Genomic DNA, 23,452 nt, shown 5'->3' with positions numbered 1-23,452 from the left:
AATGTTGATAGTTTTAGAAATTACAACAAAATTTAGCTCCTCCCCTGCACTTCCAAAAAAAGAAACAAATTACTGCAGAAAAACATGAATTAGTTATGTAACAAAAACACTACCTAAACTACATTTGAGAAGCATATTAGAAATGCAAGTTGATAATGAATCTTTGGAGGCCACTGAAGCACGGTCGAATGTGATTACACATTAATCATCTTCCTTCTGAGACACAAATCTTACATTTATGTTTTTAAATGCCAACATATAAAAACTAAAAATCCAAAAGCATTATTAACCTGGGAACAGTGCTCATAATTACTGTTTACTGGAATGTACATTCATGCCAACTTAAAACAGAAGTTTTAAGTATTTGATAGTGATATTCACAATGTTTTGAAATTAGGCTTTATGCAGGTAAGACAAACATCTAAGATGCAAAGAAAATAGAATTTTTCTTTTTTCTGTAATTAACATGATCATCTCAACTCTTCAAAAAACTCAAATGCATTTAAAAAGCAATATTAACTTCCAGTCAAGCCTATGGCACCTATTCTGCATGAGGCATGTTTCTGTTTGTTCTACAACTAGTTTTTGTTCAAAAGTGGCACTTTATGCTTTTGGAACTATTATGATAATAGCATTTCTTGGGATGAGCAAGAAAATCTCTGCACTATTCAGTAACGTGAAATTCAGGAAAATAAACCCACCAATCTTTGATTGGGTTTATTTAGAAAAGAGGCAAGTAGAAAAAAATTTAAATGTCTGGAAAACCAGTGCCTCATATTAGAGTTCAGCAAAGTTATTTTACTAGATGCAAAATCCTATGTTTCCCCCTGTCTGTGAAACATCTAAATGCATGTCCTCTCTCTGCAGACAGAGCACACTCCTCCTTATGATGTTGTACCTTCCATGCGGCCAGTGGTCCTAGTAGGCCCCTCTCTGAAGGGTTATGAGGTGAGTAGCAGCCTTCGCCTCTGTAGCACACTTGACCTTCGCATGTTAAACTGCTTTGTGACTCTACCTCCCACTTTTAAACTCTGGAATTTGAACTTAAATAGCCCAGAGCAGCAAAGCATGTTGTTTTTTCAAGTTGTGGTATATGTTGTTTGGTATGTTCTCCTGGCTGTTGCTTCAGATATTTCTGCTAGCTACAGTTTTATCAGTCCAGGAAATCGTATTAAATGGAGAGTAACTGAAACCATTTGCAGTCTAATTTATTGTCACTAAAGCATCAGGATAAATTTGGGGAACTCTTTTGAATTGTCTTTGAATTGGAACTTAGAAACAGAAAAATGTGGTAACCTCACATGCTTCTTTTTCCAAATACAAAGTTAAGGTAATTTTAAGAGTTCATTTTTTCCTTTTTCGTATTTTATTTTTATTAAATTATTTATTTATTCTAATTTGTTACATATGATGGCAGAATGCAATTCATTTTATATTACACATATACAGCACAATTTTTCAAGTCACTGACTGTACACAAAGTATTTTCATACCATTTGTGTCTTCATTCATGTACTTAGGGGAATGATGTCTAACTCATCCCACCATTATTCCTACCCCCATGTCCCCTCCTTTTCCCTTCCTCCCCTTTGCACTATCTAAAGTTCCTCCATTCTTCCCATGCTGCCCTGCCATCACCATTATGAGTCAGCATCCTCATATCAAAGAAAACATTCAGCCTTTCTTTTTTGGAGATTGGCTTGCTTCACTTAGCATTATGTTCTCCAACTTCATCCATTTACCTGCAAATGCCATGATTTTATTCTCTTTTAATGCTGAGTAATGTTCCATTGTGTGTGTGTGTACACACACACACACACACACACACACACACATATACACCAAAGTTTCCCTATCCATTCATCTACTGAAGGGCATCTAGGTTGGTTCCATAATTTAGCTATTGTGAATTGTGCTGCTATAAACATTGATATAGCTGTACAAAATTGTTTTATCAAAGTAGTAATATTTTATCATATTTTATTGATTTCTCACAGGTCACAGATATGATGCAAAAAGCATTGTTTGATTTTTTAAAACACAGATTTGAAGGGAGGTGAGTATTTCAGAATATTGGCCTTTGTGGATTTTTGATTTCATGATAACCAAACAGTAGTGGGACAGGCATATGATCTCAAGGGTAAACTACCCACTAATGCCTATATGATGACAGGAAATAAGTTTTGTTCAAAGTTGAATCATAATCAATAAATATTTGTCATGTTTCCTTTCTACATCTGCAATCCTGGAAAATCTAGTTCCTGTACTTACATCTATAAGCTGAACTTGGCCATGACCTTCAGTTTACGATCAACCAGCTCTCATATCACTGCCCAGACATCATAAACAAATATCCCTTTTCAATTCACTTTCCTACTCTTCCCAGACTTTTTCAGCATCTCTTCTTAAACTTTCTCATGTCAATCTCCTTTTATGAACTTGCATCCTGTATCACTGAGAAAATGGGGACAAATAGAGGAGAACATCCAGTAGGTCCCATCACACCTATCCCAGCTTGCAAGTCTACCAGAATGTTCTGCTTAGTGTTAAGATATATTCTAGCAATGGCCAACCTGCCTCACAACCACTTGAGCATTAGATTCTATTCAAATCAACTAGATCAAAAACTATCACTCCTTCCCCATTTCTGCATCAGTATTTGCTGTTCCAACGGAAACTCCATCCACATAAAAAAAAGCATTTTCTTCTCATATTTGACTTCACATTCCCCTCCAACTGTCTCACTTTTCTTCATATCTTTATAGCAAGACTCATTAAAAGACTTGTGTATACTGTACTTGCTCTCCTTTTTTCTTTCACTTCTACTCCCAGTTATGCTGTCACCCACACTATTCAACCAGAACTAGTCAAGATCACCAGTGATCTGCACACTGCTAAATGTAGGGGTGAATTCTTACCCCTTATGTTACTTGACCACAAGCAAGAGATGACATGGTAGACCATTTCATCCTCTTTTAAATAGTTTGCTTGGTTTCTGGAACCAGTTTTCTGGTTTTCCTTCTATTGCCCTAGCTGCTCCTTTGTTGATTCTTCCTCGTCGGCTAGACATCTTGGAGAGCCCAAGGCTAAACCCTTTGGACTTTTCTCTCTCCCAAATATATTCACTCCTTTTAAATATCATTTCATTCTTTGCTGATATTTCTCTGAATTCCAGGCACAAATACCAAATTGCCTATTCAGCATCACCACTAAGATGTCTACTGGAATTCTCAAACTTAACCTCCAAACTCCTCAAACCTCCCAGTCTTCCTAACCTGATATAATAATTTCTTCATCTTTTAGTCTCCAAACCCTTCAGCCCCATATCACTGAATTATCCTCAACTGTTCTTTTTTATATCCTCCATCCAAAGGCTGTTGTCTTTATCTTCAAAATACATCTATCTCTAACTACTTCTCACATCTCTTCTACTCTCTATTAGCCTTTTGATCTGAACACCATAATATTTTCCCTAGATTTGTCTCAGTGCTTTTTTTTTTTAATTGCTCCCTTGAAGTCTGCCCCCAGTTCAGAAGCCAGAATGTCCCTGTTAACTGTGGGCTAGAGCTCATCATTCTTCCATTTGTGACTTTTCACTCAGATTGAAAACCAAAGTCCTTTTTGTGGCCTGTATGACCTCTGGGATCTAACCCTGCACACACCCTTTATTTTCATCTTTCACTACACTCCCGCTTGCTCATTCTTCTTCAGCCACTCACTTCCTCACTGCTACGTGACTGTCCCCAGACAGCTCAGATCCATGTACACATCGGTGTATCTGTGCTTTGTAGTTCCCTCTGGTAGGAACACTTTTTCCTCAAATATTCTCCTGGTGACATGTGCATATGTGCACACACACACACTCTTTACCTTCTCTGTTTATGTATTTTACCTATATATTGTTATCAGCCTTCTATGACTAGAAAAAACTCCAGGAGGATAAGGATTCTTAAAGTTTTGTGAACTGTGGTGCCTAAAACACTACTTGACATGAACAGTGAATGGATTAATGCTGATTCAATGTCTGCTGTGTATTCTGTGCTAAAGAAATGCAGAAATGTTGAAGCTACTGTCTTTATGAAGGACTCATATGAATACCATAAGTTGAAATGTCTAGCAATAAAACAGTACGCTGATAAAGGGGCACCTCAGTATGTGTAGTACAAGGTACAGGTAGCATAAAGAGAGGGGCAATTAATATAGATTTAGGGATGTTCCCAGATAGGACGGGGTTTTAAATGGACCTAAGATCTTACCAGCTGAACCAGGAGGAGAAGGGCATGTCTAGTAGAGGGTGTTAAGTGTGCAGGTACCAGGGTGTGATGTACTGTATGTGAAGTAAGCCACCTAGAGGTGTTCAAGGACCTATGCAGGGAATGACTAGTAACAAAGCGAGAAGCTGTATCTAGTATGGCACACCAGTAAGCTTGGACTCAATCCATTACCTTTCCTCCTCTTCCCTTCCATTTAATAAAGCCAATGTGTTTATTTTTTTTAAATTGATGCTTTATAATTATACATAATTTGTTCAATCTCATTCCCCAGTACCTTCCTTTTTCCTCCCTCTTTTCCTGATCCACTTGATCTCATCTATTGATTTCTATTTTAATGATGTCTATATAATATATAATAATATGATTCTATCTATCTATATCTATCTATCTATATATATATATATATATATATATATATATATATATATATATAGAGAGAGAGAGAGAGAGAGAGAGAGAAACTCATTGTAATATGTTTTTACATGGACATAGCATAATTTGGGAATTTCATTCCCCAGGACTTCCCTGTATACTCTCTTCCTCCCTTCCTGTACTCAATATCGAGTCTCCTTCCTATTTGGGGAGCTCTTTTTGTTTTTGCTCCCCCTTCCCTACTTTCCACATATAAAATTCAACCCTTGACTTTTAGTCTGGATTATTTCACTTAGCATGATATTCCCCAGTTCCTTCCTTTTACTAGCAAATCACATAATTTCATTCTTCTTTATGACTGAGTAAAACTCCAGGTGTGGGGTATGTGTTTCATATTTGCTTTGTCCATTAGTCTGTTGATGGATATCTAGGCTTGTTTCTACAACTTGACTGTTATGAATTGAGCTGCTATAAACATTGATATGCATATATCACTACAGTATGCTGATTTTAGTGTTTTGGGATATATATATACGAAGAAGTGGGATAGCAGGGTCATATGCTAGTTCTATTCCTAGCCTTTTGGGGAATCTCCATACTGCTTTCCAGAGTGGTTGCACTAATTTGCAGCCCCTCCAACAATATAGAAGTGTATCTTTACCCCACAACCTCACCAGCAATTATTGTTATTTGTGTTCTTGATCATTGCCATTCTAACTGGAGTGATATGAAATATCAGTGTAATTTTGATTTGCATTTCCCTCATTGCTAGGGATGTTGAACATGTTTTCATGTTTGTCAGTTATTTACATTTTTTCTTTTGAGAAGTGTATGTTTATTCTTTTGCCTATTTTTGATTGGGTTATTTGCCTTTTGGTGTTGAGCTCATTACATATTCTGGCTATTAATTCCCCCTTGGAATAGCTGTCAAAGATTTTCTCCATTCTGTAGGTTCTCTTCATGTTCTTTTCTTTTCCTGTGCAGAAGATTTTTCATTTGATGTCATCACACTTATTTCTGGTTTTTATTCTTGAGCTTATTAAGGAAGTCACTACCTGTGCCAATATGTTAGAATGTTGACCCTATGTTTTCTTCTGGAAGTTATAGTGTTTCCTTCCAGAAGTTATAGTGTTTCTGATCGAATTCCCAGGTCTATGATCTACTTTGAGTTTTTATTCAGGGTGAAAGAATGGGATCTAATTTCATTCTTGTTCATAGGGAAATCCAGTTCCTCCAGCACTATTTGTCTAAAAGTTGATCTTTTCTCCAAGGTTTGTTTTTGACAGCTTTGTTAGGGATCAGATGACTGTGTCCCTGTGGATTTCTCTGCATATTCTAGTCATTGATCCTAATCTGGTTTTATGCCAATATCATGCTATTTGTTACTACAGCTTTGTAGTATAACTTGAGATCAGGTATCGTGATGCCTCTGCAGCCTAAGCAAGTCTTTATTGAGTATGTTCCATGTGCCAAGCATTGTGAAGTGTCAAAGCAGACAAGGACTTTAATTTCATTAAGTTGACTTAGATAGCCTTGAATCAATGGGTAGCATAGTAAAGTTTAAGCCAGCTCCTGTAATATCAAAGACATGATAGGGGTCCAAAATTTAAGAACAGATTATAGGGGACTTGGGAACATGCTGGGACTAGTACATATTGCTCCATTCTAAATAAGATAAATTTGCTGCCTCTTTGCTACACTCCTTTCTCTGATCCTAACAATATAAGAGACAGTATCAGTCAGTTTTTAGTGTTCTATTAAATTTCTTAATATTTTCTAGACCATACTTATTCCTCCTGTCATTCTAATTTACATTGACCTTTTTTTTGTTTGTTTGTTTTTTAAAGGCACGGTGTGCTAGGGATTGAAGCCAGGGACTCAAAATGCTAAGAAAGTGCTTTAGCTACATCCTCAGCCATTATATTGGTTTTTGACAGGGAAGGCAAGAGTAGGGAGGGAAATTTTACGGCAGGACAGATATGAGTAAGCGATCAAGCAAAAAAATAAAAGGAATTGAAACTAGTTTTCCTCTTTCTAAATACAAAAAAAAAAATATTCTTGTCTACCTACATCAATGCTAATTAGATGTTTATTGCTCCATTTAGTAAGTGCCAGGAAATGGCTTTTGGTTTGACCTGGGACTAGCAGGCACTGGTTAAGTATAAAAGGCATACATCTAATCTGCCTAATTGTTTCTTTATTCTCAGTTCTGTCATTTTTCACAATTTGGAATTGTCTACATGAACATGCACACCTAAAATATTCTGCTAAAATAGAAACTGTACTGTCATGAATATGTTAACTCACTGCCCTTTCCTAAAATGGAATGGAATTTACTGATTTACCACTTCTATGTAACCATACTATGATTTGGATTGGAGGGTGGATTCCAGTCAGGATGCGTATCTTGGACCCGTGTTCTGTGGTATCTTTTTGCTTCCAGATCTTTTTGCTCATTTCTACCCTATCTAAAATGAACCTACCTCAATTCACTCACTGTAACAATACGTTATATGTTCTCTTCACAATAATCATCATAATCTTTCATTGCTTTATTCTTCATCTCTGCCACTAGAAGGAAGATCAGATTTGCCTTGATCTTATTTATTTTTCATGATTACATATTGTGCAGGGCCTAAGAATATAGGCTCAGAAGTCTGGGTTTAAATCTGTATATTTAGTAAATACACACTAAACTTCTCTCCTAAAAATTTTTGGAATAATTTAATCAGAAAATTCATGTAAAGTGTTTAGTACATATCTAGCACTTGTAAACAACCAATAAATGTTAAGTGAGGCAAGTACAGGATAAGCAAAAAGGTACAATGAAGTATCCTAACATATGGTTGGAAAATAGTTATATATAATAGTTATATAAAAATTATATATATTTCATTCTTGGGAAGATTGGGCAAATATTTCAATTCCCTTTTGTAAGATTAACAACCTTAGGCTCTTTTGTTACTTTTTTCTCCAACAGGATATCTATCACAAGGGTCACTGCTGACATCTCCCTTGCCAAACGCTCAGTATTAAACAATCCCAGTAAGCATGCAATAATAGAAAGATCCAACACAAGATCAAGCTTAGGTAAGTCTGCAATACTGATGAGCTGAAGCTATGTGAACATTGCTTTCCTAAGAATGACAATGAAGAGATCTAGCCAGATGATGATTCCATGTACTCTACAAACAAAGGGGCATATGTTGTCAGTAGCTAGTGGTACAATCTTGATTTTATTGTGTGGAAAGATTTTTTATATTTCAAGTTAAAAATTCCACGTGCTGTCAGTACTGATGTTTTGGTTGTGGTTTGTTTTCACTAATAGGAGCTGAGAATTTGAATTATCAATAATGAAATCATATTCAGAATAATGTAATTTGTGTACGTGGTGAGAATGAGGAAGTAAATTCAGGGCTATTCTCCATTGACACCAATATCATTTATTTGTAAAAATAGTATAGGAGTTTTGGTTAATTTGTTTACAGAGTAGTGTCTGAAAATTGCTTATTAACCTATACTGATTAAATTCAGACCCTTCCCAACTATTTCATCTCTTTGAAACATATGCTTAATCACTGATACACATTTAACTGGATTGTGAGGTTTATATTTTTATAAAGTAAATTTTCCAAGGGTTATGTGAGATACTTAACCTTTAGATAGTTCTTTTTCATTTATATATTAAATACACAAATACTTTGGGATGCAAGCTTTTAACAGAGAAGTTTTTAGTTTACTCTGATGTAAGATTATGTAAGTAGAAAAACTACTAGAAATCAAAGGTTAGTTATGGTACTTTATAAAACTGTTTTATCCCTTATCAAACAATTCTTCACCAATGAATCCTTATCTGTCAACTACTCTCATTATTGGCTGCTCACAGGAATTGTTATAAAATGATCATTTTCATAGATTCAACTGATAGCTAACTAATTAGACTTACTATTGAATTAATGAGATGCATTTAGATTATCATTGCTTTCTAAAGCTATTGTGTATACATTATTTTTAAATGGTATCTAACCACTATGTTGAAGAGTCAAATAAAAAGATGAATTGGATAAAGCCCTTCCTCCTAGGAGCTTAATGGCAATAAGGTAAACATAAGAGCTCAATGGAGTAGAGGACAAAAGCCATAAGGGAAGGTTTTCTAAGAAGCTGGTCTGAGCTGAGACTTGAAGCATGGTACTTCAGTCAAGAAAAAAGGGAATGATGGCGATTTGGGACAGTGAGAGCTAACAAGAGGCTTCTGGAAAACATGTTTCACGGGGCTGGGATTGTAGCTCAGTGGTAGAGTGCTCGCCTAGCATGTGTGAGACACTGGGTTCAATTCTAAGCATCACATATAAAGAAAGAAAAATAAAGGTCCATCAACAACTAAAATATACATATATATATATATATATATATAAACATGTTTCACTTTGGCTGAAGCAGCATATCATTCAAAGAATAGGCAAGGGTAAAATATTAAGGCGCTTAAGGTATTAGGGAACCATGTAGAGATTTGTGTCCATTCATTTAACAAATACTTGGGAACCAACCATGTGATAGGCATTATTCTAAGTGCCAGAGACACAGAAGGATACAAAATTCTTGGTCTTAGGGATTTTTGTCTCATGGGAGAGACAAGGTAAAAAACTTACAGACCATTCATTAGTCAATGGATGATGAGTCCTGAAGTAGTACCAGGCCAGGGAGTAGAGTAAGCTGAGAAGGAGGGTACAATTTTATAGTGTGAAGGCCTCACTGAGGAAGTGACGTTTTAGCAGAATGATGGATGTGGTACTTTAGCATGCCAGGAATACTTTTCTCAAGTAGCTGCAAAGCAAAAGACACTATTCCTGTTTCATTTATAGTTCGGCCCCTTCTTCCATCAACAACCATCCCTAGATATTTAGAAGCAAATCTCGAACATAATTTGCTGAGTTTCTTCATTTGTGCATTATAATTACTACTTGACTAAATCAGGATTCAAATGAAATCTATACATCATAGTTCACAGATCTCTTAAATCTCAGGTTTGCATACATCTTTTCCTTGTCACTTATTCTGTAAGGCACTGACAGTCCAAATTTTCCTAACTGTATTACACTGAGATAATTTATGTGAGTCTGTTTCTTACAAACTAGTTAATTTGGAAGTTCAATGTGTATTTTTTTTTCTTTTAGCAAGACCTTATTATGGGCATTATGTCACCAAATATTATTTTAAAGCTAGTATGTTGAGCTCTGGTTCCTTAAAGAAGTTCAGGTAAATAAGAGGTCTCTATTTATAACACTGTGAGGTCAGATGATTAATGACTTGCTTTTCTGGAATAATATGCCAGTTAAAATTATTTCTAGGAATCTTCTGGTATGAATGCAGATGCATAAGAGGAATCAAAGGTATTCATAGGACCAAGTTTGCTGGCTTAAAGGAGTCTTATAAATTGATCTTCCAATAATTGCAGTGAAAACTACAAGTTATAATTTACAGGCCTATGCAGTCTAGCAGCTTCTGGCTAATTATTAAAATAAAACTTTAAAAAATTCAGTTACTTATTTATAATAGCTATATTTTAAGTGTCCTGCAGCTAGGCTACCATATTAGGCAGCATGGATAATATTTTCATCATCACAGGTTTTAGAATCTTTGGAGAGATCATAGAGTAGTAGATGAGCTGAATGCAATTTCTTGGAGTTCAAGTAGATCTTTTTTGTTTGTTTTATGGTGCTGGGATCGAATCCAGGGCCTCGTGCATGCAAGGCAGGCACTTTACCAACTGAACTATATCCCTAGCTTCTCAAGTAGATTTTTAGATGTTTGGTGATAGCTTAGGTTTTTGAGTGCTGCTTCTAATAGATAACTGCCCTTATAAAGCATGAATGTTGCAGGACCATTTCTTGTGTTTGGGGACAGTTTGTAATAGGTACCTTTCATGTGGTTCAGCTTGCTAATAAAATCTCAACAGCATGATCATAGGGGACACAAATGTACATAAGCTCATGCAATGACAGGAAAGCTGGCAATGGCTGCTAGGGTGAAGTGGTTAGAAATAAAGATATAATAGTTTTATGATTCCACAGAATGAAAAATGAGTCAGCAGAGAGCAAAAACATTTGGCTCTCAGTGTTATGCTGAAGGAAATTTTAGAAATTCTTAAGGTATTATAAAGAAATAGCTCTTTTCAAAAAATAACTGATCAAAATTGTGCTGCCTATAAACACAAACTGGCTGATCTGACCTTCCTTTTGAAGAAATAATGTAGCATTTAAAATGACATTTTTAAATAACTGAACTCTGCTTACCCTTTTACAGCGGAAGTTCAGAGTGAAATCGAAAGGATCTTTGAACTTGCAAGAACACTGCAACTGGTAGTTCTTGATGCGGATACTATTAATCATCCAGCTCAACTCAGTAAAACATCTTTGGCCCCTATCATAGTGTATGTAAAGATTTCGTCTCCTAAGGTAAGGAGGATTGCTGCTGTTAGCTCTATAACTAGATTTTACTAAAATGTGTTTTGTGTTTGCTTTCCAATTAGAACAGGCTATGCCTTTATGATGGGTGTGGAGGTTGAAAAAATATATTATCAGGAATTTTTATGATTGATATAAGCAAAACACCACTAGTGTAATGGGTTAAAGCAGTAATTCTTTTTTTTTTTTTTTAATTTCTGCCTTTTTTTTTTTTTTTTAATTTTTTATTGTGGGTTGTTCAAAACGTTACAAATTTCTTGGCATATCATATTTGACACTTTGATTCAAGTGGGTAAAGCAGTAATTCTTAAGTGTGGTCCATAGATCCCTGGTGGGTTGAGACACTTTCAGTGGATACATGAGGTAAACCTTAAAGATATTTGCATAAACGATAAAAAGCAACTATGGGTAAACAGCACCAACAGTCATTGTATTACCGTCATGCTATTATAGTTAAATTGTGGGTCTAGAGTCTGTGTAATGAAAATTAAGTATTTATGAGGACACTGCTGCTAGATTTTCTATAACCAGATTTTACTAAAATGTGTTTTATGTTTGCTTTCCAATTAGAACAGGCTATGCCAAAGTTAGCTACTCCCCCCGCCCCCCATGGAATACCGTTTGTACGTAGTCAGTATTTTCTTGAACATAATAAGCCAATCACTTCAAGGAGAATAACAGCATGTGTTACCAATGAGCATATAACATGTATCATGTTTTAATTCAATATGAATGTCAACAGTTTTGGGAAGATCTGATCAACTCAGTGAACCATTATTTTCCAAATGATGAGTAAATGATGTTACAAACATCCAAATTTTCAGACAGACCAGTGGAACTTAATGAGAGAGAAGTTCAGTGATATGGTTTCAGATAATACATATCAAGTAGTCTTTAAAGGCGAGACGACTTGTTGAATTTTAGCATCAAAGGATATCACCTATCTAAAAGGGTGCAACTAAAATGTTCCTCCTTTTACACTGTGTAGCAGGTTAAATTTTTCTTGCATATTTCAACCAAAATGATACATTGTAGAAGCATACAGAATAATTGTATTCTATGACAAAAACTATAGCTGTTTTAGGGGCTGTGGCTTAGTGGCAGAGCGCTTGCCTGGTATGTGTGAGGCACTGGGTTCGATCATTAGCACCACATATAAATGAACAGTCATTCTGTCCATCTGCAACTACAAAAAAAAAATTTTAATTGTAGCTGTTTTATTATTTCCATTTCACGTAAAAGCTCTTGGGGTTTTTGATTTTTTTAAAAAACCTGAAGAGGTCATGAAGCAAACAGTTTGAAAACTTAGGCTAGAAAGGACACAGTAAGCTCTATGCAAAGATGCAAATAAGATTTATGTTAGCATACTGACTTTGTAGAGATTTTGTCTTTTATAGCTCAATCTATTTATAAACATGTGTTATATATAAAAAGGTCCCTAGATAAAGGAGTCACTAATGTACCTTGTAGTTTACCTGAGTGAAGAGATTCCTCTGTTGAAAACTTGTCTCTTTTACAGGTTTTACAAAGGTTAATAAAATCTCGAGGGAAATCCCAAGCTAAACACCTCAATGTCCAGATGGTAGCAGCAGATAAACTGGCTCAGTGCCCTCCAGTAAGTTTTGTCTGTATATGGGAGAATCCAGTTGAAGACATCAGACCTGGAATTTCATTGGAAAAGCAATAAATGCTTGTCAGGGAAGAGAATCCTAATTGTTTACAGTGGTATTGTCTCCAAAGAAAAACTGTCTGCTTCCTGGATCACATTTTGAACACATTAATAAGCCAGATAATGATCATGGCTTACAAAATCCTATGTGCATCTTTATGGTATACTCACTTAAATATCAACTACAAGACTGCAGCCTCATAGTTGATTTGTAAGACGGATCTCTTTGGGGTTGGTGTATTATTTGCTTCTGATCACAGAAGGGAGCGATCAGAAGCAAATAAAGGGAGCCAGTTGTCTACTCTTAATTGTCCAAGGAATTTTTAGTACTGTGACCAAAATACCTAAAAATCACAACTTAAAGAAGGTAAAATTTATTTTGGCTCAAGGTTCAGAAGGTTAGTCCATGGTGAGCCAACTATTTCTTTGGGCTGGAGATTCAAATTATTAATCCATTAAGTGGATAATTTGCCTTGGAACTATTAAAGTTCTTCTAGTTCCTTCTACCCGCCCCATTAAGTGCTGCTATAAAAGTTATCAAGTTGATTTGAAGTATGTTAAAATTAACAACAAACATTTTTAAAAACCTTTAACAGTCAGGCATGTATTTTCTAACAAACTACTATGAAGTTTGAATCATGCCAATTTGTGAGTGCTTCAGCAGCTTTTGTCAAATTTCACATCCTGATATTACCTCATTAACTTCTAAATTAAACCTTTCTGCAGTCACTGTGTCAAAAACAGGCTTCTTCCTATACTGTTCAGATTTTTATTCTTTCTCATATCTCCTATCATAGTTCACTGTTTTTCATTATTGATAAACCTTACTGTTATACCCTTACCAACTATTATGACACCTGTTCACTTAGTGTTTTACACAAGGATTTGAGGTGCCACATTTCTGTTGGCTGTCTTAGCTTATAAAAGAACACATAAGCAAATCAAGTGGTGCAGGTTTATCAGTCTCTTCCTCCCTAGTAGGTGGAGGGTAGTGGGAACTCAGTCCTGGGCTAGTGTGTTATTTAAATATTTGCCTCCCCAGGAGTTGTTTGATGTGATCCTGGATGAGAACCAGCTTGAAGATGCTTGTGAGCACCTTGCAGACTATCTGGAGGCCTACTGGAAGGCCACTCATCCTCCCAGCAGCAACCTCCCCAACCCTCTCCTTAGCCGTACCTTAGCCACTTCAACTCTGAGCCCCACCCTAGCCTCTAACTCACAGGTAAGGGGAGTTATCTTGTATGGAGACAGTGGGATGCCGAAGGTGACACCACTGTGACCCAAACCCAGATAGCACTGCCTGCTGTAGTGTACTAATGCTATCCTAACTAAGACAAGAAGTGTGAGTCACTTGGATTCTCAAGTTCACCAAGTTGTATACCTGAAGAGAAGCACTATGAACACAACATATACAGACTTTAAAACTAACTGCATGATCCTAAAAGACCACCTGGACAACCCTGGGCAAGTTCCTTAACTGCTCTTGCCTCAGTGGACTTGGAATTATAATGGCAAGTGAACATATCTTTCCCCCACCCCCCCGGAGATTAGTACAACCATCCTAGAACTAAGGTAAAGAGTATCTATGCAGGCATGTCCCATTTGAGCATTTCATAATTATTTTTTTTCTTAATCCACTCACATGTACTCCAACAGAGGCTGTGAAGTGTATACCCACATATAGAAAAACCTCAGACCTGCACCTGCATTGGAACTACAATATATAAAAACTTTCTCCCTCCTTCAATTAGTCATTAAAATAATAAAAAAAAAGGTTAGTATGTTTGCTTTTCCACACACAATAAAGTCCAGTTTAATATAGTACAAACCTTATCAGTGACACTATCAAAGGAACTAAGTAACTTGACCTAGGTTAAACATTTCAGATATGTAAAAAGAACTACACCTGAATGGCCTTGCATCTTAGTTCTTTACACACTCACCTTGGTTAATGTCTGCATGTTCCCTTCACTGCCAGGGTTCTCAAGGTGATCAGAGGACTGATCGCTCAGCTCCTGCCCGTTCTGCTTCCCAAGCTGAAGAAGAACCTTGTTTGGAACCAGTCAAGAAATCCCAGCATCGTTCTTCCTCCTCTGCCACACACCACAACCATCGCAGTGGTACAAGTCGAGGGCTCTCCAGGCAAGAGACTTTTGACTCTGAAACCCAGGAGAGTCGAGACTCTGCCTATGTGGAGCCAAAGGAAGATTATTCCCATGAACATGTGGACCACTATGCCCCACATCGTGACCATAACCACAGAGATGAGACCCATGGGAGCAGTGACCACAGACATAGGGAGTCTCGGCACCGTTCGAGGGACACAGACCGAGAGCAGGACCACAATGAGTGCAACAAACAACGAAGCCGTCATAAATCCAAGGATCGCTACTGTGACAAGGATGGAGAAGTAATATCCAAAAAGCGGAATGATGCTGGGGAATGGAATAGGGATGTTTACATCCGCCAATGACTTTTGCCCTTTGTCTCCCCCTCCCTCAAGTCCCCTCAAACAAAATCTTTGGGGTCTACATTGCAATCACATGTGATCTGTCTTGTATATTTTGTATTGCTGTTGCTTAAATAGCAATAGCATGAAATAGAGTATTAATATCCATTCTTTTCTTTTGGAAGTGCTATATAAACTGGCCTGGTACAGCAGTTGTTCTCTGGTTGTATACTAGACTCTTCAAAACCTGTTTGGGGTAGCTGCCACATGAACAAAATTTTTGCCGTCCAGACGACATTGGTGTTTTAAGAAATGTAGCTGATGTACATCCAGCAAGCCAGATGCAGCACAGATTAAAAAGTGGAATTTCTTGGTTCTCCAGATTTTTAATACCCAGATACCTGATGGGCATATTCATTCATTCATGGACCACTGTTTCTTGCTTGTACCTCTGGCTGACTAAATTTGGGGACAGATTCAGTCTTGCCTTATACAAAGGGGATCATAAAGTTAGATTCTATTTTCTATGTACTAGTACTGTGTACTGTATAGACAGTTTGTAAATGTTATTTCTGCAAACACCTTATTATATATAATATATATATATATATATCAGTTTGATCACACTATTTTAGAGTCTTAATGCCAAGTCAGCAGATTTGCTTTATGAATTACAGGGATTAGAAATGCCCACATTCAGGAAATTTGTAATAATGTTGTCTAGACACCTCTCCCCATTCTAAAAGAAAGTCTGTATATAATGTAAATATGTGTGATTGCTTGACTTAAAAAGGTTTGATTTCTGAATGTTCTACCATCCTTGTAAGTTTATAATTTTAATCATAAATTATGGTAAATATAACCAAACTCCAGAGATTGTTCTACTCCATACAGTTCACCCAGATTGTGACAAACACATACTTAGGAGCTAGTCACGGCACTGGAGTACGAGAGCCGGAACCCGCTGTGTGCATGTGTCTGTACGTAAGAATGTGCACGAGTGACTGAGATGATTGAGATGCTGAAGACTAATGAAGAAACTATAGTCTGCTATCTAGAATTCTCACCTGGCTTTGTACTTAATCGTGCTATATGTTGCTTTAATAATCCATTGAGAAGTCAGGGAAGGTGAGGAAGCTTGCTGCCAAAGGTAACTAGGAAAGCATTCATCTGCTGGCTCCTTATTTTTGCTCCTAGAGAGTAAAAATACAGGCAACTTTTACTGTGAGTGTTTCACTGGAAATATCCAATCTTTGTGTGTTAGAGTATTTGTTTTAGTAAGAAATGTTTACACAGCTTGTGGAAGTATTTCATAGTAAAATAAATTTTTATAACTTCTCCCACTTCATTTTCTAACCTTGCCTATTAATCTTGTTGTTTATCTCCTAGTTACCTACCGTTCCTCCCACCACCAACTTGAATAGTTTCACTGTCCGTCAGAACCCAGAAGTGCTTCTTATAACCAAAGTTTCTGCTCTTCAGAAGTTATCAGGGCAAAATGGGGTGACTTGAAGTGAATGAAATATTAATATTTTCATACATCAAATCTGAAGGGGAATCTAGAAGACACTATCTCCATGCCTCAATTATACTGCTGTAGGAGCTTCCAATGGTATTTTGCTAATGCTAAAAAATTCTGTTTCTCAAGTGTTAAGACAGTATTAGGTGTGCAAATACCTAGCACTTGAAGCTTGTCCCAGGAAATGCCTATCTATATTGCCTAACTTCAGATCTGTACATTAATTTATTTAACAATAATAATTATAGTAATTTATTTTTTGTTTTGCTTTCTTAATTATTCCAAGTTCTTGCCAAATATTCTTGGGCATTATTTCCCCTACACCCAAGAATACTGGAGTTTTAAAACTGTTTTATCATCTAAGTGAAAAATTTCTTTCAGAATTAGTCTTCTGTACTGCTTATAAAAATTTACAGAATATAGTCATTAGTTTTGACATAACTTTACATGATTAAAAAAATATATTCCAATTTAAATTTCTTTTAAAACACACACTAAGATATTAATTACCAATCCATTCCTTTCTTACATGTTAGTTCATCCCAATTAACGACTTTGGAATTCTGAAATTCTTGAAGTATAACTGGCATTTACCTTTCCTGCTGCTATCAATAGTGCTAATAGATTTCATCTTTTTAATTTTGTCCCCGATTCTTAGTTTCTCACTTGACTGTGGAACACATTAGTATAAATTAGAGTATTCCTTAAATAAAAATATTGAAGAATCTGATAGAGCATTTATGTGAAAACTGTATAGTGGGCATATGCATAAATGTGTGTAGCACATCTATAAATGAAGAAATAATCACAAGGACAATGGGATATTTACTGACTTGTGGAATGTAAAATTAGTCTTCACACAGCAGAGGCTTAATCTTAACCTATACATTTATACAACCATGATTTTTGTAGTCAACCTAGAAAATGCTGGAAATGTTCTTTACTGGTCTTTGTCATACTCATTTCGATTTTTTCCTATGCTTTTCTCTACTGCTTATTTAAGTTACTGTTACAAAAAGGTGCTGCTAAATGTAGGATGTCTTAGTCATACTGTACTTTGGGACAATGCCACATTTTAACATGGTCTGCTATGCATTCCTGTTAAACAAACATGCACTGTCAGCTACAATGAACTGTTCAACAAACCTGGTTTAAAGTCATTCATATAAAACAAATAAAGAGCTGGCTTCTGCACTGTTTATTAGTAGTGGTATTAATTGCCAATTTTAGGAATGATTTTAAGAACTTGTTACATATTCAACAACCCTTCCCATGGTGGAGCATCTTCCTTAGGAGCACTGCTAACTACTTGATGTTCCTTTATCCATTATGCTGGATTAAAAAAAAAAATTAAGGTATGTAAAGGATTTGTTAAGATATGAGCTATAACAGTGATCTTCCTCCTGCCTTAATATGGGCAATGATTTGGGGATTACGTTTTAAGAAGAAGATCCATCTTTATGATGTATTTCATTTCTCATCCTTTTTCTTTTGCTCAGTGATGTATTGCTACTAGTCTTAGATGCTCTGCTCTTATTAAAACAGGAGTTGCACTGCTAGAGAAAACACTTTAATTTCTGCCAAAATTTATTTTTAACTATTTGTACTTCATTTTGTGATTTAAAGTAAAATATGATAGGATTTAAAGTAATATACTATTGAATTCAAGTATTTTTAAAAATATATTAAAAGATACATTCTATCCTACATTTCTGATTTTCCTTACATTTTTGTGTTCTTTAAAATTGAACAGTTAAATTTTCCAATTTGTAATTATTTGAAGGAAAAACACCCACTGAAAATCACCTAGGTTAAAGGAAAACTTTCAACAATATTATTTGTTCTTACTGCTTTAAATATACAAATATCTATTCTATTTCACCGGCATTAGTTATATTTTGAGAGTTACTGGTATTGATCCAAAGTTCATACAAGTTTGTTGCCACACTGCTCTTCTACCATGACCATCCCAGCTAAGGCTTTTCAGACAGCATGAAAGGAAATATTTAAAATGTGAGGGAGCATGTGGAGCCCTGTTACAGAAGTATCACAAGAAATAATGTTTTTTAAAATAACATCTACTAGACACTAGGCCAAATGAGGAGTGTGCAGGGGTCACATATTTTAATCCTATAAAGCTTGAAATAAATTGTTTCTCAGTAAACATCTATTAACTATCTACTCTGAAGCAATGACCCAATTAAAAAAAAAAGGGGGGTCTCCATTTTCAACATGTTTTCCAAGCATGGGAGTGGGGCTCAGGACAGGGCTGGTAAGCAAAAGTACTAGGTGCCATGACAGCATAAGATATGGGTACCAGAGATATACACAAAGAGAACTCAGAAGGGTGTGACCAAGAAAGATTTGTTCAAGGAAGAGACCTTACTACCTACCTGATCCAAGAGACCTTGCAATCATTATGGATACAATAAGTAGTTATGAGAAATTCCTAAAGGAACTGATGAGGGAAAAAACGAATCAAATATTAGGGAATTGTTTCCAATAGTTCCTTTCTTATACCCAAGGCCCAGTAACATTTTGAGAGATTTGAATGAAAGCTAACAAAACAGTCTGATGTATTTAACAAATAAGACAGCCTTTAAACTCTGGTTGGGTCTTGAGTATTTACAGAGTTTATCTAAAAACTGGGTAAAGGGATATAACTCCATTGGTACAGTGCTTGCCCTGCATGCACCAGGCCCTGGGTTCAATCCCCAGCACCCCACCCCCCAAAACACACACAAACACCTGGGTAGAATGAAGCAAGCCTTTTTTTTTTTTTTTTTTTAAGAAGTAGATACTCTGGCCACCACAGTAGTATGTTTGGTCATTTTTGCAGTTTGAATGGTGATCTTATTTTTTGCATGAATTCAGGTTTTATAGGAAGTGTTCTTTTTTTGTCTTGATCAGTCAAAAACATAGTTGTCCTGTGAAACTGGTTATGTTCAATAGAACAAGATCCAGCTGTGACAACCTGTTATCAGAAGCTGGTTTTCTCATTCTTACCAAGCACTTTCTAAAAACTTGTACAATGTGGTCCAACAGATGATAAAGGTACCCAGAATGTGGAATGTTCTCATTTATTTTTACCCATAAAGAAAATACTCATTTTACTTTTTTGTTTAAAGACTATCATTTAGAAAAGGCCAAACTTCATTTAAAAGACGATTTACCAAATAATAAGCAGAAAAAGTAAGATAAAATACTTCCCTTGGTTCTTGGCACATGGTAAATGTTGTATGTCCCAGGCCCTGAATTAAGGAAACAACTACTTAGGATCCTGGGAACAGAAAACTTTTTAAATAACCACATTAAATATTGCTAATTTTATTCTACTGGTTTGATTCACTTTTTTCATACTAAATATAACTGATATTCTTTATAAATTAAGACCCTACATGAAAATGTTCCAGACATCCATAGCTCCTTTTATTTATATTCTACTGAATACATAGAGAAAAAGTTATTTCATAAACTCAGAATATAATTTCAGCCTCCCCTCCCCAAACACACATACTTTCTCTTTTTCAGATCTCTGGTTAAACTACTGGCAGCTTTCTCTGTTACCATAGCTACCAGGACATCATTCAGTTGGCTTGACAACAATTTAAGGGGAAAAAAAAAAAAAAAAAACAAATGTTTGGAATTTTTATTTCTGAGGATCCTTTTCCAATGTGCTTTTGCATTTTTGAAATTTTGCAATAAAAAATCCTATACAATCCTTATTTGCCAGCCAAATCATGTCTTCTATTCTGGCATCTCTGAGAGAATCAATGTCAGTGTCCTGTAATGGCACAACGGATGGATCAAATCGCTGCAGCTGTTTCAATTGTTCAAATGATAGGCCAGCTCCCACCATTCCTTCTCCTCCAATTTGTGGTTCCTGTTGGGAGCAAATAAATGTGGACGAATGCCCTGTAATTAGTAAGCAGGGCTGGTACAATTTAAGGTAGAAGATAAATCAAGTTGAACCTACCACATCTTCCAAGAACAGAAAAGTGAGTAAATGCCTTTCACTTTTATGGAATGTAAATTTTGTTTTCTGTATATAGTACGTGGGAAAGAGCACCCAACATGTCCTACATGCTTATCAATTACCATGAAATTACAAAAAGCCTACACTTCACAGAACCATAAAACTGCATGCAGCTCTGTCCCATTTACTCAGTTCTGAAACTGAATAGAGGTAGCATTGTGTCTTGCATAAAGTGGCCACTCAATAAATGGAATACTATTATCAATAAAGCAATAGATAAAAATCAGCTTTACTATCTCTAAACCTTGGAGCATTTAAAAATTAAACATTTTTCATACAATAAATTATAAAGAAGCAATAATACTGAACGACTTTTTTTTTTTCTCTCTTGGTTGCTCTTTTGATATCCCTCAGTAAAGTCAGTTTGGGCTATGATTTGACATGAGAAAAAATGCTCTCAATGAATTTCATAACAAAAATATAGGACTGGAAAGGGGGGAAAGCTTTTTTGGAAACAAAGTGCCAAGTAAAATAGAACAACACCTATCAGTAGAATAAACATGTAACAAAAATTACACCCAAACTCTGTGCCATTTTAAGACATGACAAAGTAAAAAGCCAGGGAAGAGGGCTGGGGATGTGGCACAAGCGGTAGTGCGCTCACCTGGCATGCGCGGGGCGCTGGGTTCGATCCTCAGCACCACATACAAATAAAATAAAGATATAGTGTCCACCTAAAAAAAAAACCCAAAAATAAATATTTAAAAAAAAAAAAAAAGCCAGGGAAGAACTTTCATCAGGACAAGGAAATTCCTTACAGAGTATCTAAAATGGACCTAAATAGAGACATTCTTGTTTATGATGATATTTGAGTCAGAGTTTTACTTGACATGTTTCCTCATACGACACACTGTACTTCATTTTCTGTGATTCATGAGATTACAGAGAGAATAAAATGAAATTACTCTTACCTGGGGTTGAAGCTGAAGGCAAGGAAACGTTGTGAGGGCCCAGGCAACTTGTTCTTCATTTTCTGCCAATGTTATAGTGCATGTGCTATAAACTAGCACACCCCCTGGCTTCAACAACTGAACTGCCTAAAGAAATCTATGGTCAGACCAGGCATACCACCAAACCACAGAAATAGTTGAAAAGATTATATAGCCTTAAGGTACAATATTTTTCAAGTATTGGGGAGAATTAAAATTATGTTCCCTATGGCATATTATTAAGCATGAAATACTTTTATTCCAGTCTAGACGAATTACTTTGGAGCTCCCATACCCCATATGGACCAACACTCTCACTTTCATGTCTTTAGATACCAATTATAGGTCAAACACTCCCAAAATTGCACAAATTGACATTTTTAGACCAAAATTTCTTCCTGCGTTTTGTACTCATATACTCAGCTGCCTCCTTGGAATTACTACTATCAAACCTGACATGTCCTGAAATGAACTGTTATCTACCCTCTGAAACCTACTAGAAAGTCTTTCCATCCTTCCAAGATAGTTCAGGCCCCAACCTTAGATTATCCTTTATACCTCTGTCATGTTCATCATCCATCAGCAAACCCTACTGGTATGCTTTTAAAATATCTAGAATTTGGCCACTTCAATACTTCCCCTGCTGTCATTCTGACCCAACCTTCTTTATCTCTTGCTTGCATCACAGCTATAGTCTCCTAATTCAACTACTTGCTTCCTTCCCTGCTCTCCTACCATCTATTCTCATTATCACAACATCCCTTCTAAACTTGTCACCTTGCAGCCTAAATCTTTCCAATGTCCTCCATTATCACTTAAGAATCAAAGTCAAATTCAAGGAGGCCTTCAAGGCCCTACACAGACAACAATTTTATTTTAGAGACAGGGTCTTGCTGAGTGGCTCAGAACCTCTCAAGTGCTGAGGTCTCTTGTTGTCTTTCTGATGCCCCCTAGGTACACCTCTCACCCTTGTTCACTCTGCTTCAGAAACTGTGGCCTCCTGCTGTTCCTGGAACATGCAAGGGCGACTCCCACTTCAGGATCTCTGCACCAGGTAGGAAAGCTCTCCTAATTCTCAGATTGCTTATTCCTTTACAATCTTATCTTAGTTTACATGTCACCTCGTCAGCAAAGCTCTTCTTGACCACCCCACATAAAATCCCAAATATTACAATCTAGCATCTCTCCCACCTTACTTTCCTTATTACTCTGTGCCAGTTTGCTCCATAATGCCATAGCATTACTGTCTTATAATATAATAAACTTATTTCCTTCTCCAGTTAGAATAGAAACCCCAGAAAATAAGGGCGTGGTTTAGTGAAACTTTTCTACTGTATCATCAACATCTACAATAGCATCTTGCATATAATAGGTGCTCAGTAAATATCTGTCAAATAAATCAAGAAATAAGGTTATGCTAAAGTGAATTTGTCTAAAGTTTATCTTTTCAGATTTTATTTTAAAAAACTTTTTGCAAAAACCGTTTTTAAAAGCACAGAACATTGCCAGGCCTGGTGGCATAGGCTTGTAATCCCAGCAGCTCAGGGAAGCTGAGGCAGGAGCATCATGAATTCAAAACCAGCCTCAGCACTTAAGAGAGGTTCAGAGCCACTCAGCAAGACCCTGTCTCTAAAATAAAATACTAAAAAGGTGTGGGGAGCTAATTCAGTGGTTTAAGCACCTGAGTTCAATCCCCAGTACAAAAAACAAACAAACAAAAAAAAAAAAAAAAAAAACCCA

At 36.2% G+C, this 23,452-nt stretch overlaps 2 protein-coding genes across 16 annotated transcripts in view; one reads left to right on the top strand and one right to left on the bottom strand.

Moving 5' to 3' along the window:
• The window catches only part of Cacnb2 (calcium voltage-gated channel auxiliary subunit beta 2), a 356,004-nt gene extending 338,058 nt beyond the window's left edge, over nt 1–17,946 (top strand). For all 15 annotated transcript variants that reach the window (XM_048809024.1, XM_048809027.1, XM_048809023.1 and 12 more), the window contains 7 exons: nt 868–948; nt 1,998–2,056; nt 7,627–7,736; nt 10,950–11,101; nt 12,630–12,725; nt 13,822–14,001; nt 14,758–17,946. In XM_048809024.1, coding sequence (XP_048664981.1) covers nt 868–948; nt 1,998–2,056; nt 7,627–7,736; nt 10,950–11,101; nt 12,630–12,725; nt 13,822–14,001; nt 14,758–15,252 — 1,173 coding nt within the window. In that variant the 3' untranslated portion in view covers nt 15,253–17,946. The remainder of the gene's footprint in view (nt 1–867; nt 949–1,997; nt 2,057–7,626; nt 7,737–10,949; nt 11,102–12,629; nt 12,726–13,821; nt 14,002–14,757) is intronic.
• Nucleotides 17,947–20,382: 2,436 nt separating this feature from the next.
• The window catches only part of Nsun6 (NOP2/Sun RNA methyltransferase 6), a 47,188-nt gene continuing 44,118 nt past the window's right edge, over nt 20,383–23,452 (bottom strand). The window contains exons 9-10 of the mRNA XM_048809035.1: nt 21,695–21,820; nt 20,383–20,630 (exon numbers count right to left, since the gene is read on the bottom strand). Of these exons, the coding sequence (XP_048664992.1) occupies nt 20,397–20,630; nt 21,695–21,820 (360 nt within the window). The 3' untranslated portion in view covers nt 20,383–20,396. The remainder of the gene's footprint in view (nt 20,631–21,694; nt 21,821–23,452) is intronic.

Source organism: Marmota marmota, unplaced genomic scaffold (assembly GCF_001458135.2).
Source record: "Marmota marmota marmota unplaced genomic scaffold, marMar, whole genome shotgun sequence".
Taxonomy (NCBI): domain Eukaryota; kingdom Metazoa; phylum Chordata; class Mammalia; order Rodentia; family Sciuridae; genus Marmota; species Marmota marmota.
Note: the sequence above shows the minus strand (reverse complement) of the source record. Positions and strands in the feature narration are given on the sequence as shown.